Source organism: Leucopleurus acutus (assembly GCF_964270905.1).
Source record: "Leucopleurus acutus genome assembly, chromosome: 14".
Taxonomy (NCBI): domain Eukaryota; kingdom Metazoa; phylum Chordata; class Mammalia; order Artiodactyla; family Delphinidae; genus Leucopleurus; species Leucopleurus acutus.
Genome location: NC_139156.1, coordinates 15,507,768 through 15,524,627, shown reverse-complemented (window position 1 = coordinate 15,524,627; position 16,860 = coordinate 15,507,768). Strand labels below are relative to the sequence as shown.

The 16,860-nt window shown below is 37.9% G+C and overlaps 1 protein-coding gene across 2 annotated transcripts in view; it reads left to right on the top strand.

The window, feature by feature from the left end:
• The window catches only part of FHIP2A (FHF complex subunit HOOK interacting protein 2A), a 35,981-nt gene that overhangs the window by 13,281 nt on the left and 5,840 nt on the right, over positions 1-16,860 (top strand). For both annotated transcript variants that reach the window (XM_082854662.1, XM_082854661.1), the window contains exons 4-14: positions 616-720; positions 1,161-1,283; positions 5,809-6,102; positions 6,278-6,474; positions 7,824-7,938; positions 8,563-8,639; positions 8,722-8,914; positions 9,098-9,267; positions 9,648-9,791; positions 10,674-10,764; positions 12,807-12,950. In XM_082854662.1, coding sequence (XP_082710788.1) covers positions 616-720; positions 1,161-1,283; positions 5,809-6,102; positions 6,278-6,474; positions 7,824-7,938; positions 8,563-8,639; positions 8,722-8,914; positions 9,098-9,267; positions 9,648-9,791; positions 10,674-10,764; positions 12,807-12,950 — 1,653 coding nt within the window. The remainder of the gene's footprint in view (positions 1-615; positions 721-1,160; positions 1,284-5,808; positions 6,103-6,277; positions 6,475-7,823; positions 7,939-8,562; positions 8,640-8,721; positions 8,915-9,097; positions 9,268-9,647; positions 9,792-10,673; positions 10,765-12,806; positions 12,951-16,860) is intronic.

Below are 16,860 nucleotides of genomic sequence, written 5' to 3'. Positions count from 1 at the left end.
CTACTTTTCAGCAAATATTTAAAACAATTGGCATGTTATCAAAACTTATTTATTAAATATTCATTGCCTATAATAATCATAATGTAAATAATTTTGCAACTAATTTAGAACAGCATTGTTAGAATAAATCACAGCAGTTTATACATAGGATTCCTTTATTTACATCATATGTGTTAGAAGGCTTTATTACTGCTACACGTGTATGATGGAAAGTTATTGATTACCTGTCATTAGTGTAAGCAGTAAGATTCTGCCTTTGCTTTGGCTGGGGAGTTTCCTGTTACCCTAGCGTTTAGACTACAAACAGGTTGGCATTGCCTGAACGAAACTCCAGTCTCCATGGCACATTATCACCAGGCTATTTGTAATTACATCAGCCTGTGGTCTCATATGCTATATTATAGTCCCAGATGTGGTTTTATTTATACAATACCAGTCAGTAATAATATGATGGAGAATTTTATTCTGATAAAGTCATTAGCTGGCTAATTGCGTTGATTTTTGAAGATGGAATGTGTTCATGTACATTGCCTCTCCTATTTTTTAAGCTTTTGAGTAAGTGTGTTTGCGTTGTCTGTTTTTTTCTTGTTTGCTTTTCTTTTCTCCTACCCCTAGTGTCCTCCGGGGATGAAACAGCAGGTTTTGGTGTTCTATACCAAACTTCTGGGGAAAATCCGGCAGCCACTACTTCCACATATTAACGTGCATAGGCCAGTGCAGGTATGTTGTTCCCTTTACACAAAACTTTTTAGTTTGCTTCTTTTCGTATAGAAATAATTTTATATGGTTTTTCCAAAATAACATGCAAATTAGCAAATACTCGAGCTTTCTTTATGCATGACGATGTATTAAATGCACTTCATGTCTTTATATTTCTCTTTTAAAACTTTATACATTAGTTTTACCATTTACCTATTTCCATGACATCTCAAGGAGAGTTTATTATATAACCCCTTAATTTTTTAGAGTAACATATTTGAAAGACCTACGACTAGCAAATGTATTTTGATAGAGGTGATTGTAAATAGTGTTCTTTCTGAAAAATGCAAGGTATTTGCATTATTTGAAAATTTTAAATATGCTGAAGGTAAATGAATGGCTGTTTACATGTTTATAAAAAGTAACCTAAGTTTAAACATTTGTTTTAAATTTTTTGACAGAAATTAATTCGACTGTGTGGTGAAGTCCTTGCAACGCCAACAGAAAATGAAGAAATTCAGTTTCTCTGCATTGTGTGTGCAAAGCTGAAACAAGATCCCTACTTGGTTAATTTTTTTCTGGAGGTATGGTATCCTTCTTGTCAACCTTCAAAGTATGTGTGTATTAAAATTATTATGAGAAGTGAATTCTGTGAATAATATTAGAAGGAATTACTTCTTTGGGAATCAGATAGCTTGTTTTACTTCCCAGAATTTTTATTTAAGAGCACTGTCTTATTTTAACCTGAAATCTCATGAGAAAAACGATTCTCAAAGAATGTGATTGAGCCAGATGTATGGGGCGGTATAGGGGCTGGACAGATACAAAGCCAAGGCTTAGTACAGCTTGAAGGGCAAATCAGGGAGAGAGAAGTCACGGGAATTTATAAGCTATCATATTTTCAGCCAGGCTTGCTCAAGTGCAGAGTGTGGGTAACTTGACCTGGGGTAAGGATGGTGTGTGCAGATTTGGACATGATGCGAAGCGTCATGAGTTACCTCCCCACCCTCGTGTAGCAGTTGGAATTGCTCTACTGTCTTGTACTATCTTTTCATAGCTGTAGTCACCGAATCATAGTTTATGTAAATCAATTGACATTTAGATTTTATTTCCAGTTTTAAATTAGAAAATAACTTTTATGTATTTCCTGCTTTCATTTAATTTTTTTCAGTAGTGAAGTCATTTAGGAATATATTAGAAAAAATGTGTTTTTTTAGTTAAAAAAAAGTTTTTTCTTCCTTTTTTTGTTTTTTCAGATTGAGGTATAAGTTAGAGTACAATTCAGTCTTTCTGATCCACCATTCTATGAGTTTGACAAACACAGTCATGTAACCACCAACACAATCAAGATATGCAGTATCTCCATCATCTTACCATATGTCCTTTCCTGGTCATCCTGTTTCCACCTCTGCCCCAACCAGTCATTGATCTGTTTTCTGTCCCAAGTTTTCTCTGTTCCAGAAAGTCATAAAAATATAATCAGCCTTTTGAGTCTGGCTTTTTTTACTTCATATAATGCATTTGAGAGTCATCCATGAGTTTGGTCCTTTACATTGCTGAGTAGTATTCCACTGTATGGATGTACCACAGTTGTTTATCCATTCACCAGTTGAAGGACTTATGGGTTGTTTCCAGTTTGGGGCAATTATGGTTGAGGCCATTGTAAACATTCACAGATTTTTGTATGGATTTAGATTTTCATTTCACTTGAGTAAATACCTCAGAGTAGGATTTCCGTATCATGTAGTAAGTGTATATTTGCAAAACTCGTCCCAAGTGGGTTTTTCATTTTGCATCCCATGGACACTGTATGAGAGTTCTGTTGTTCCATGTTCTTGTCAGAGTGGGTGTTGTCAAGTTTTTTTGTTTAGTTTTTAAAACTTTTAGCCGTTTAATAGATGGGCTCATTTTTAATTCACTTTATTTAATAAGTAATTCAGGATCTTATTCTGCATTCTTATTGGAGGTAGGTAAGCAATGAAGCTGCAAAATTGCATAAATTTAAATTTCTAGGTTAGTGTTAAGGACTCTGAATGCCTGATTTTCATGGTATGCATCATATTTTGAAAGTTTGCTTCAACATGGCTGGAATAGCCTTATGATATAAATGTATCAAATATCTTGATTTGGCTAAGTGTGAGATTTTTCTTCTCAAAGTTTTTTACTAAAGTTTTCTTAGATACCTAAGTTACTTTATTTTTTTTTTAAATTTTCATTTATTATATTTTGGCTGCATTGGGTCTCTATCACTGCGTGCGGTCTTTCTCTAGTTGTGGCAAGCGGGGGCTACTCTTCGTTGTGGTACGCGGGCGTCTCATCACGGTGGCTTCTCTTGTTGCGGAGCACAGGCTCTAGGCATGTGGGTGTCAGTAGTTATGGCACGCGGGCTCTAGAGTGCAGGCTCAATGGTTGCGGTGCACAGGCTTAGTTGCTCCTGCGGCATGTGGGATCCTCCTGGACCAGGGCTCCAACCCGTGTCCCCCACATTGGCAGGGGGATTCTTAACCACTGAGCCACCAAGGAAGTCCTGATACCTAAGTTACTTTAGATGCAGTAGATTTTTTTCCAAGCTTAAGCTTTAAGGAGTTTTTCTCAGAATCTCCGAAACTTGTTTCAGAAGTACACAGCCATAGATCAGAAGCAGAGAAAATTTGCAAGCATATGTATGCCTGCCTGTTTTCAGAGGAACATTTACATTTAGACCTCAATACCAAGAACACCTTTCTGGTAGTGTCATGACTGCTGTAATGCAGCATGTTTATAGCACATACTTCTCCAAAGCATGAGGTGGTAGGTATCTCCATTTTCTGAACTGATCGGACTACTTATACGCTTTTAATGTCAGTTATTACAATCTCCCTAGCATTAGAGTTATTTATATGCATTTTATTTTTTCTTCCTGGTCAGTAAGCTCCTTGAGGACAGGGACTCTATCTCATTAATCTTTAGGTCCCCACAGCTGCTCTGGTATCTAGCACAATGCATAGTAACTTTAATTAACTCTTATTGAATGAATGAATCTTTAGAGAAATGCAGCTTTATTACTGGTAAGTAACAGATAGTAATAGAAGTACTTTGCAGTTCTTGAGCATGTATCCCCTGAAATCTAATCTCTCTGTTCATTTATATCAGCTAATAGATACATTTGCTGTGAATTAAGTGCAGATAGTAGATAAGTTAGAAACATTTTTGCCCTAAAGGAGTTTGTAGTCTGGTGATGAGGGTAAGACTAATGTTCAGATACTGTAATCTAAGGTAGAGTAAGATGAGTATCATAAGAAAGATACCGCCTAATGCCCCCTAAATGTTCATAGGATGAAGAGATTACATAGGCCCTGGTCATTAGGAAAGGCGGCATGGAAGAGGGTGTCTTTGAAATGAGCCTTTACAGTTGTTTAGATAGGAAGGGGTGAGCATAAGTAAAGGAGTGAAGATATGAAAGTTTGTGGTGTGTTCACATAGTTTAATTAGGCCATGTGGTAAGAAAAGGGCCTAGACAGATAGGTTGGAATCGTCAGAGGCTTTGAATGGCAGGATGAAGAGTTTGTGCTTGCTTGCAGAGCTTCTTCAAAATGCAGATTCCTTGGAGGTTCCACCTCCAGATATTCTCATTCTGCAGGTCTAGGTGAGACCCAGGAATCTGCCTTTTTATCAAGCCCCACAGAAGACCACAAGGCCGACAGTCCTGAGTCACACCTTGAGGAACACTAGGGAGTGAGTGCTGTTTTAGGGTTATTCTTCCTCTTGCCATTCTTATCCCAGATGCCACTCCCAACAATAGTATTAACATTTTAGACGGAATAAAGTATTTTACATTCATAAAGACTATGATATGCAGTTGACTTTATAGGAAATACGGAAGTTGTTTGGGATATTCATGGAGTTCCTCAGCATTGTTTTCTTTTAATATATGTGCTCTGAGCTCAATTTCTGAAGATTGGTCTAAACTCTACTTTTAATAGTAATAAAAGTGATTTATAATAACTGTCATATAACTTTGGAAGTAGAACTTTGAGTTCATTCAGCATTTAATGCACTTCTGTGATGGGTGCAACACTCTGATAGGCCCTGCAGAGAAGCGGGTTTATGATGAATTCTAACTTGTGTGAGTGATTTGACTTTTGTTCTTACGTTTAAATGCAAAGCAAGATACTTTTACCTGGAAACTAAAGATTTGCTTCAGTTTAGATTCTTTTTGTGTTTGGGTGTATGTGGTGGGGGGAAGGGTCACAATATTTCAAGCAAATCTTAGTTTTATCCTCAAAAACACGAGTAAGAATGCCCTCAGAGTGTTGATTTATATTTACAGAGCAGAAGTATAAGGAAAAAACAGAAAAATCATCTTAGAAAACTGGTTTTAGAAGAGTCAACATTGGGGCAATGTATTTTTAGTAGCCCAGTGATTAGAAAACAGTTAACTGCAATTGAAACTTCTTGAATCGTTTTTTTCCTCACTAACATCAGTTGTTTTCAGTAGTAGTCAAATAGTTATCGCTAATATTGTTCATTGTTTATAGTCGGTGTAAAACAGTTGTTTATCGTCGGTGTAAAACAGTTTGTAGATCGTGTTCTGAAGAGTATCAGAAACGCCTATGTAATTTTTTTTAACATCTTTATTGGGGTATACTTGCTTTACACTGGTGTGTTAGTTTCTGCTGTACAACAAAGTGAATCAGCTACACATATACATATATCCCCGTAGCCCCTCCCTCTTGCGTCTCCGTCCCTCCCACCCTCCCTATCCCACCCCTCTAGGTGGTCTCAGAGCACCGAGCTGATCTCCCTGTGCTAGGAGGCTGCTTCCCACTAGCTATCTATTTTACGTTTGGTAATGTGTATATGTCCATGCCACTCTCTCACTTCGTCCCGGCCTCCCCTTCCCCCTCCCCACGTCCTCAAGTCCATTCTCTATGTCTGAAACACCTGTGTAATTTTAAAATATCTAAAACACAGTTTGTTTAAGTCTGGGTATTTTCATTTGTCACAACACGTATCCATTGCTACAGTGGCTAGGTATTGAATGTTAATTATAGAAAAACTCATTAAAATATGATTTCTGTTACATGAGGCTTTTGATGTGAATCTTACAAAACACGTATTCCTTTTCAGAACAAGTTTAAATCACTGGCTTCTAAAGGAGCACCAAATGCAACTTCAGAAGATGTGTTAAAAGGTCAAGATTCCCTGTCAACAGATACAGGGCAGTCCTGTCGGCCCGAGGAACCGTCTGGTGCTTCTGGAATGGAGCACACGGAGTTAGAAGACGAGCCTCACGCTCAGATGGATGATCTGTCCACAGGCTTGGACAGCCTCAGCATCGCTGCACTGCCAGAGGCCACGGTTGTTCGTCCTAACCAGGATTACAACTTAGTGAATTCTTTGTTAAATCTTACGAGAAGTCCTGTGAGTCGTCTGCTTTACCTTTTTTCCCTCTAACATAATCTCAGTTATTTGCATAGAGAAAAAAATCTATTTTCATTTTGGTGTAAAACTTTAAATCCGTTTAAGTTGAATTTTCCCAAACAAACTGATGTATGTCTAATTCACGCATTGAAGAGGTATGTGTCTTTCCCCTCAGGATGGCCGAATAGCTGTGAAAGCCTGCGAGGGCTTGATGCTGTTAGTGAGTTTGCCAGAGCCAGCGGCCGTCAAGTGCCTCACGCAGAGCACCTGCTTGTGCGAACTGCTCACAGACAGGCTGGCCTCCCTGTACAAGGCCCTACCTCAGTCAGTGGACCCCTTAGATATTGAAACAGTGGAAGCAATTAACTGGGGGTAAGAGCTGCTATTTCTGTTTTCCCATAAAAGTGACTTCTTAAACCTACGCTTTTAAATCCATTTCCATTTTGCAATGATAGAAATCTTTAGTTTTGAAAAATACAGCATTGCTAGTGAACATTAAACAAGATTGTGTTTTGAGGCTTGTTTTAAAATTTGTTATCAGGAATGAATTGGCATGGGAACAGTCCATCTGTTACATAGTTAAGCTATTTTCCCTCCGTCTGTTAATAGTGATCAATTACGACCTTAACTGTGTTAAGATCAGTAACTTTATCTGACTATATATATATATATATATATATATATTTTTTTTTTTTTTTTTTGTGGTACGCGGGCCTCTCACTGCTGTGGCCTTTCCCGTTGTGGAGCACAGGCTCCGGACGCGCAGGCTCAGCGGCCATGGCTCACGGGCCCAGCCGCTCCGCGGCATGTGGGATCCTCCCAGACCGGGGCACGAACCCGTGTCCCCTGCATCGGCAGGCGGACTCTCAACCACTGCACCACCAGGGAAGCCCATCTGACTATATTTTTTAAAAAACAAAAAACCCTGAGAGAAGGAATCTTCTCTTTTATAAATCAGCTCCACTGCCCCTGGGGCAGTCTCATAGTTCATGGCCTGCCTGTGTGGAACCTTGCCTCCTACCTCTTTGTTTCACCCCTTCCCCCCAGCTTTTAGGGCTCCCCCCCTTGATTCTCATATGAAAATATGATTATTGAGGAACATTTATAAGTTATTAAAAACTGTAAAGCAGCATAAATAAAATTACCCATAATCCCACCACCTGTAAGCAGTCTAACATTTTGACATAATAACCTGTTACTGTTTCTCTGTGCATTTTTAACCGTGCTTTGGTTCTTACTTGTTTTTTTCCACCCTGTATTCTGTTAACATCTGCCAGACTCACTTGTTAACTTTACTACTGGGTGGTACTTTAAGGCAGGAAGAGAAGCAAACCATTTATTTCTTCTTGCAGTCCCTTCTTTATGTTTCTTTCCTTCCATCCTAGTGGCTGGGAACCTCCGACTTTTCATTTCTGTTACTTGGACAAATTTCTGGTGGAAATATGAGGACCTATCTCAATGGTTTTTCTGCTGCAGCTCCATTCTGCTTCAGTCTCTCTCCACTTAATGAGTGAAAATTGTTCACAACTTTCATTTAAAAGGTTTTCCCTTATCTGTGGCTTTTATTTATAAAACCCTCTTCTGATTGACATCCAGCGTCGCCTGTGTAAATGTATCATATACCGTGTGTTCATTCACATGCCTTCATCTCCCCTTTTGTACTGAACTGGATTAATGCTTTCGGATAACTTCGGACTTCACATTTCTTCTGTGTCCTGTAGCTTGGACTCATATAGTCATAAAGAAGATGCTTCCGCATTTCCGGGAAAACGAGCCTTAATTTCATTTCTCTCCTGGTTTGATTATTGTGATCAACTCATAAAGGAAGCACAAAAGGTTTGAATATTTGTTGTTTTTTACTGATAACTTAAAACTGTAAATATCAACTAAGTAAAATTTGAATCCTCAATTCATATTTTTGAATACGTCTTAATTGTCTTAGGATAGCACAGTTAGTAGTTTATATCCCTAAGTATTATCTTAATTGTCTTAGGATAGCACAGTTAAATAAATAAAATGAAAGAAACCCCCAAAAAGTGTATATATACGTCTGTGTGTGCGTGCGTGCGTGTGTGTGTGTGTGTGTGTGTGTATTACAGCTCTGGAATAAATCGAAGTTCAAGTTCTGCCCATATGTTTCTTTAAGTATTATAGCATAACCCTTCACAAGGTAACATTGGCCTCCCTCCATTTCTCCTCTTTGGGGAGATGTTAATACAATAAGTGACTGGGATAATATTTTTATCCTGTTTGTCTTTGTTCTTGGAAATTTAGATAACATGTAAAGGACCCAATAGCTAATGTCTAATCTAGGTTTATATGCCATCAACAAGATGGTCAGTAGGCAAGTTTTTTTTTCACATTAATTCAGATGGAGAGTGCAAACTGGCTTAACTGATGTTATAAATTAATCTCTTTCCCATTTTAAAAAAAGATAATGATACTTATACTATGTTCTAGACTGCTGCTGTTGCTCTTGCCAAAGCTGTTCATGAAAGATTTTTTATTGGTGTTATGGAACCTCAATTAATGCAAACGTGAGTGGCCTCTTTACTTAAAAAAAAAAAATCACTGTGTTCATGTTATTTTTGCCCACTAATTACTTGTTTGTTTTGCCAGTTCTGAGATGGGTATTCTGACATCAACTGCTCTGCTTCATCGCATTGTTCGGCAAGTAACCTCTGACATTTTGCTTCAAGAAATGGTGTTTTTCATCCTTGGAGAACAGAGGGAACCAGAAACTCTGGCAGAAATCAGCAGACATCCTTTAAGACATAGGTTAATTGAACATTGTGATCACATATCTGATGAGGTAAGCTATGTAAGGATTTAGAATTGGACTTAGATTCTTTGACATACTGACTTTGATGTACTTATGATGTTTTGAATATAGCCTCTTTTTTTATGTGGCTTTTTATTTTGAAAATTGCAAGCGTGAAGAAGAATAGTTTGTTTAAACTATTTTTCAGTTACCCTTTATCATTTTGGGTTTCAGATAAGCATAATGACATTAAGAATGTTTGAACATCTTTTGCAAAAACCCAATGAGCACATTCTTTACAACTTGGTCCTAAGAAATCTTGAAGAAAGAAACTATACAGAATATAAACCTGTGTGCCCAGAAGATAAAGATGTAGTGGAGAATGGATTAATAGCAGGAGCAGTGTAAGTTTCATCCAACTCTGTGAGTTTAGCATTTCATATAGAATCATAATTTTCTCCCCTCTTATTTCCCTTCCTTATTCTTAAAAAAAATACCTCTAACAGTTTAAAAGTTTTCTAAAAATAAAATTTAGATGTCCTGATTTTATTGTCCCTTTAAATTACAAGTGGCAGTATATAGTCATTAAACCTAACAAAATCATTATAGCCTTGAGTTTGATGTTAGTATAAAATGTTAATTTCTCTAAGAAATATAAATACATTCATTCCTTAATTCTTGTATTAGCAAAATCATGTAATGTTTTCTAAGAACATAGCAGAGAATCTTTTGGTTTAGAAACTATAATAAAATTTTTTTTTATACATTGTTAAATTAAACTTAGAGATCTGGAAGAAGATCCTTTGTTTACTGACATTTCACCAGATAACACTTTGTCAAACCAAGAGTGGCTTAGTTCTTCACCTCCTGCTTCTCCAGACCACCCCAAAAATGATGGGAAAACTGAAGTCCATAAAATTGTAAATAGGTGAGTTGCTATATTAATTTGACTTACATCTCTTTTACTTATTTTTATAACAATGTAATAGCTCTGCTCCTTGATCATTATAGAGATATGTTATGAATCCAGTCTTCCCTTCTTTAAAATCTTTAATGTCAGCTTTTTGAAATGCTTATGTAGCTAGTGATGGCCTAGGGGCAACGATCCATACAAAAGAGAAAAGCTGCAGCGTAGTAGTGGTTAAATAAATCTTCAGGGTCCTCTACTTACTTTTAATGTAAAATATTTTAAGTAATTCCCAGTTGGAACAGTGCTGAGAATTTCCAGTTTGGCAAATTGAACTTATCAGCCGTGTACTCACATGTGTTAAGCCGAGGGCTATTCCTTTTTTTTTTTTTTCTTTTTTAGCGTTTTTATGTTGTTTCTTTTTAAGTGCCCTTTCCCGGCAATTTTCTTCCTTTCCTTCCTTTGCAATCCTGTCGCTGATATGCCTGGTGCTGGGAGGTGACTAGAGAAGACTGCATGTGGTGTAAGATGCACGGTTTAGGGCGCATGAAAATCGAAGGTTCAGTTACTTAAAAGCCAGGTTCCTGAGACTAAGAAATTTCACGGCAATCGATCATTGTCCTGTAATGTAAAAAGAGTCGAGTCTTCTTGTGCTTGATTCTACTTTTAGTGGAATGAGTAATTTTTAAATAAAACCTTCAAAATAATGACAGAGTATTTAATCAGTGAATTGTAGTGCTGATTCAAGATTAAGTACTTACGAATATACAATTTTACTTTTCAAGTTTCCATTTGCATTAATACTTGGCTAAACTGAAGATATTGCTAGGTATTTTAACACATATAGAGATGTTGAATTGTGAGAGTATTCGTATTATTGATTATGGCATTTTTTCATTTAAGTTTCCTCTGTCTGGTACCAGATGAAGCAAAATCATCCTACCATGTTGAGGGCACTGGATATGACACCTACCTCCGAGATGCTCATAGGCAGGTAAGAGAAGTAACTAGTTTTTGACATGCAGTCTAATAAGAATGCACACACATTGTCACATTGCCCACAGTCGTTTCTCCAAAGGTTTACCTTTCTCTGCAAGACCTGAACTCCACTCTCACCACTTGAACTTTTTGCCAGTGACCTGACTTTGCATTTCACTAACTGTGTGTCTCTATCTCAAGATTTCTTTATGGTCCCTTCCCCACCACCCCACTCCTTTTCTTCCCTTTCTTCCTGCCCTTGAAATTATATGTCCCCCACATCCTTTCCCCTGTTAATCTAAAACATGATTTTTAAATAATTCTACCCACTGCCCACCATGGCCCCCAGCCCACAGGCTATACCCTTTCCTCTTCACTGTTCATACTCATCAGTAATTCACAAGTGCTGGCTCTTCATCCCCTGCATCCCAGCTTTCCACCTCACTGAAAGTACTTTCTCAAAGGTCTCCTCTTAGTTATTAAATTAAATGGCCTTCTCTCAGTCATCTTTCCCCTCTGTAGCATTTTACATTTTTACCAAATTCCAAATTTTGAAATGTCTCAAGTCAGAAAAATATACATTTAATTTTCATTTAAATCCTTTGGGTTGAAGTATGCTCTTATTGATAATTAGCTTGCATGCGCTTATCGTTAATTCATGATGCTTTAAGCCTGAATTCAAGTCCACATTACTATGTGAATAACTAGAGTAATGCAAATACATTCATGTAACAATAAAATAGAGGCAATAAAAGTAGTACCAACCTCAGTAGTACTGATTGGATTTTTAAACTGCTTTGATTCTTTCTGTAATGTTTCATTTCCATATTCTGATTACAGTTATGATTGTTTCAGAAATATTTGACAAGACACAAAAAGAATAGAAAAAATTTACACTATTACTTTCTAGCTCAGAATTTCGGAAGTGTTAATATAAAAATGCTTTATTAAATATTGGGGTGTGGTTTTATAAAGAAAATTTTCTATTGAAAGACAAATAGTTTAAAACTCACAAAATATTGAAGAAGTTTGTTTTTTAATCATTTTTCATATGTTTTTCTTTTAAAAGTTGAAGTTAGTGCTTTGTGTAAGAATATGTTTTAATCTCAGTTAATTTGTAAACTAGAGATGATAAGGTAATTTTGCTTTATTGAATAAGGAAAATCTGAAAAGGGAGAAAATATGGAAGAAAACTATGCTCTAAATTTCTTTTGTTTAAATTCAAGTAAATTACATGTCAGGGAAGACTTTAAATTTTTCTTTTTATTATAAGAGATATTCTTGTGCTTATAAAAATCCATATTGTGTATCCTGCTGATAAACCGTGTAGTGAGGACCAGTTTCCACTTATTTCCAATCTGTCACTGACCAATGCTTTTGTAAAATATAAAAAAATGAAAAGAAAAAACACAAAATACAAGCCCTGATTATTTTATAGATTGAACAGATGTAAAATTTACTCAGTGAAATTGCAAGAGAAGTTTCTAAACTTACTCTTAGTTTTTGTACTCGTCTCAAGAGCGGTGGTAGGGAACAGTTTTCGGACCACACTTAGAGCAGCCCTGTTTCCTCCTGGCAGTCATGGCAACGTGCCTGGGTTAAACACATCGTAGCAAAGTCAAGTCTGCCTTCTCAGGTGCTGTGTATCTGTTCACCTATTTTATATATGATATATATTTTAGAATAGATTTGAAAATGTGGCTAAGACTTGCTTTGCTTTTTAAATACTCGCTAAATCTGTGACAAGAATAAGTAAAAGTTTGAACTCCTCTAAAGGAAAGAGCATAAGCTCAGCAGTGAAGGGGGTACTTTGGTAAAGTTAAAATCTGCCTGCTTTCGCATCAAGGTGCTGGGACTGGTGGTTGTGACCTGACCTTGTGCCTCTCTCCAGTCAGTGTGTTATCCGGGTCATCCTTTTCCCCTCTTCCACGGCACCTCACACTAGCAGACACTTAGCATTCAAGCGGATTTCTATGCTTATTTGGGAAAATTATTTCTATTTAATCTCCATTTGTTTTTGTTCAGTTCTTCTTTAATGATCCAAATATTTCTCCCTAGTTCCGGGACTACTGTGCTATCTGCTTAAGATGGGAGTGGCCTGGGTCTCCAAAAGCATTGGAAAGGTGCAATTTAGAAGCAGCTTTCTTTGAAGGTCATTTTTTGAAAGTTTTATTTGACAGAATGGGAAGAATTCTTGATCAGGTAATACGTTTTTTTTTGTTTGTTTTAAAATTTATTTATTTATTTTTGGCTGTGTTGGGTCTTCGTTTCTGTGCGAGGGCTCTCTCTAGTTGCGGCAAGCGGGGGCCACTCTTCATCGCGGTGCGCGGGCCTCTCACTGTCGCGGCCTCTCTTGTTGCGGAGCACAGGCTCCAGACGCGCAGGCTCAGTAGTTGTGGCTCACGGGCCTAGTTGCTCCGCGGCATGTGGGATCTTCCCAGACCAGGGCTTGAACCCGTGTCCCCTGCATTGGCAGGCAGATTCTCAACCACTGTGCCACTAGGGAAGCCTAGTAATAAGTTTTAAAATATTAATTTCCATATTATTTTGTTACCGTTCACCATGAATTCTACTCACATCTTAGTTTACATCTTCAGTCAAGTAGTTTTATTGTTTTCTTTTTCCACTAGATGACTTTTTCATAAAGCTAGATTGCCAACAGCTGGTGGGTTTCTGATGCAGTCATTATGTTAAAACTTTTATTTGGCCTGACAGCTGTTACAGAGTTGTATGTTTACTTCTCATTGTAGGTCATTGTCTTAATAACCTTAACGCCTTTCGGCAGTGCCTAGAGTGCTTTCTTAGAAAGCCTTTTAGTTAGTACAGTTAGTACAGATACAGGTAGAGTGAAACTTGTTAGGTTTAATTCAGAAGACCTTAAATGTCATTTCAAATCGAATCTTGAGAGTTCTCATCTCACTAGAATTATGGAACAGTATCAGATGAACCTGCTTCTTCAGACAAAGAACTTGTGGATATACTCATTTTCAGATGGGGAGATGCAATTTAAAAAAGGTTAATTTACTTATTCCAAGGTAAATAAAAATCACCATTGGCCGGTAGTTGCTCTGTCTCCATTGATTGTCAGGAGAACTGAATTTGGGATTATATCAATAGAATCCCTCTCTCCGTCTCTCCTTGACATACAAAGTGACGATAGAGTTTTGAAATGTTTTATGCACTGGGATGGACACTTGAAATAAAACAATCTGGCATTAAACTTGCCTCAACATGGAAACTGAGTTAGCCAATTTAGAATTAATTTAAAACTGTATATTAAAGTACTTGTTCATTTTAGCATTTTAGTTAAATATTTATGTGACTGTAGGGAGTTGTAAAAGAAATTTACTCCACAAGCAGGCTGTCTTCAATAACCAGAAAACCAGATAAAGAAATGATAAGAAGTGTTTCACTGGGTTGGACTTCAGTCAGCACTGTTTCTGATAGTAATCAATAAAGACACAGAGTAAAGTCCTTTTTTTCTTTTAACCTCCTAACAACATGTGCTGAATTTCTAGTGTTTCATTGTTTGCTGATTTGTTGGTTGGTTTTTAATACTTAACAACCAAAGTATTTAAATCCAGCTACTGAATGTATTATGCTGTAATACATCACAGCTGTGTAAACCTCCCAGGTAATGGGGCTCATCAGTATGTTGTGTTTTTGTGCTGGTTCTCTTGGCATAGTTTGGATCTGATTAAACTAACACAGAAGAGACATTAACAATCAGTATTAAGTCAGTAATCTTTAGAAATTTTGACTGAAAGCACTAACAAGGAATCTAAATTTTAAAAAGTAGCTTCTTTTTTTTTCTTGCGGTGTGCGGGCCTATCACTGCTGCGGCCTCTCCCGCCGCGGAGCACAGGCTCCGGACGCGCAGGCCCAGCGGCCACGGCCCACGGGCTCAGCCGCTCCGCGGCATGTGGGATCCTCCCAGACCGGGGCACGGACGTGTGTCCCCTGCATCGGCAGGCGGACTCTCAACCACTGCGCTACCAGGGAAGTCCTAAAAAGTAGTTTCTGAATTGAGTGGAAAAGATCCTCTCTGAATCCTCATCACACTTGAGCATTTTTCCCTTCAGTCTGTAGAGTGCTGACACAAAAGGATTCTGTCGGAGACAGAATATCCCGAAATGCTTACAGTTCTTTTTCGTTCACCAGATAGCTCTTCACAGGGCAGAAGCGATTCATACACAGTGTCTCACTTATTCTTCCTAGAATCCTGAATGATAGGCAAGACAGTTCCTTGTATTATTGTATAAATGAGGAATCCTTAGTTTCAGTTCACATGACTTAGTGAGCTGTGGAGCCTAGCCTCAAACCTTCTGTCTTTAAAACCCTTGATTTTCTAAGCCTTTTTGGATAAGGACATTATAATCAGATCTCAAAGATAATCATGAGTCCTGGTGTGCCTAGCGTGCTTGGTTTAATTTCATTTTCTTTCTTTTCTAAATGTTTTTGCTGAAGGTGATGTTTGCTTGTATTTTCTTAGTACATATATACCCCTAATAGGATCAGGGTAACCAGGCTGGGATTAAACATTACTATGGATAATTAATAAAGTAGCTAATTTCTGCATGTATAATTGAGAAGTTATGACATCAGGTATTCATGATACTATTGTGTGGTCACAATGTTAATTTTTGAAAAATATAGTGTGTTTAGTATTGTTTTTAACCTTAGTGATTTTAAAAAGATAGTAAAAACGAAAGTCCATAGCAGAATGTAAAGAATACCAGGGAGAATATAGAGAAGCCCAAGTTCTTGTCCCTGTTCTGACGGTGAAAAATCTGAATCTGGGCAACTAAACTTAGCTGTTTGTCACATTTTCTTATTGTTAAAGTGAAGTTGATATTACTTGATTTGCTTGTAAGAATTATCTGAAAAAAAGCAATTTAAAATACTTTAAAAAATATAAAATCTTGTTAAATGCAGGTGTTATAAGAAATTTCCGAGACTATCAAGTTGTTGAGATTTTTAAAAATTTGACTTATTTCTTATTATTTTGACCATCTACATACTTGGCCTTTAATAAAAGGGTTGCGACTGAGTTTGCAGGTGACATCCGTATGCTTTTTTTTTTGGCTGCATTGGGTCTTCATTGCTGCGCGTGGGCTTTCTCTAGTTGTGGCAAGCGGGGGCTCCTCTTTTTGCGGAGCGTGGGCTCTAGGCACACAGGCTCAGTAGTTGTGGCGCACGGGCTCTAGAGCACAGCCTCAGTAGTTGTGGTGCACTGGCTTAGTTGCTCCGCGGCATGTGGGATCTTCCTGGATCAGGGCTCGAACCCGTGTCCCCTGCGTTGGCAGGCGGATTCTTAACGACTGCGCCACCAGAGAAGTCCGACATCAGTATGCTGCTTTTTTTTTTTAATTTTATTTATTTTTGGCTGCGTTGGGTCTCCGTTGCTGCACATGGACTTTTCTCTAGTTGCTGTTGTCTTCGTTGTGGTGCTCGGGCTTCTCATTGCGGTGGCTTCTCTTGTAGTGGAGCACGGGCTCTAGGCACGTGGGCTTCAGTAGTTGTGGCACACGGGCTTAGTTGCTCCACGGCATGTGGGATCTTCCCGGACCAGGGCTCGCACCCATGTCGCCTGCATTGGCAGGCGGATTCTTAACCACTGGACCCCCAGGAAAGCCCTCAGTATGCTTTTAAGTCAAAGTTTATTGTTCCAAAATTCAGATCTTGTATTTAGGGTGAGCTCAATCAAAAATGGGCCAAGTGCACTTTAACGTGTCAGAAAAATCTGGTTAACTTTTATTTCAGGTGAATACTGTATAAAGTACAAATGGGAGGGATTCGAAATAATAGATACAAACAGTTGCTGTTAGCAACCCTCTAAAAGGCCAGCTTGTTTTAAAGTTACTACTTTAAAGTAGGAGAAAGAGACTAGTGAAGTAAAGACCAGTTCAGAGTATGGTGGAACAGTTTCTATCTAGCTGAAATTTATCTTCATTTTCACAACATTAAAATATAATCTGGGACTTCCTGGTGGTCCAGTGGTTAAGACTTTGCCTTCCAGCGCAGGTGGTGCTGGTTTGATCCCTGGTTGGGGAGCTAAGATCCCACATGCCTCCCGGGCCAAAAAACACAAAACATAAAACAGAAGCAATAT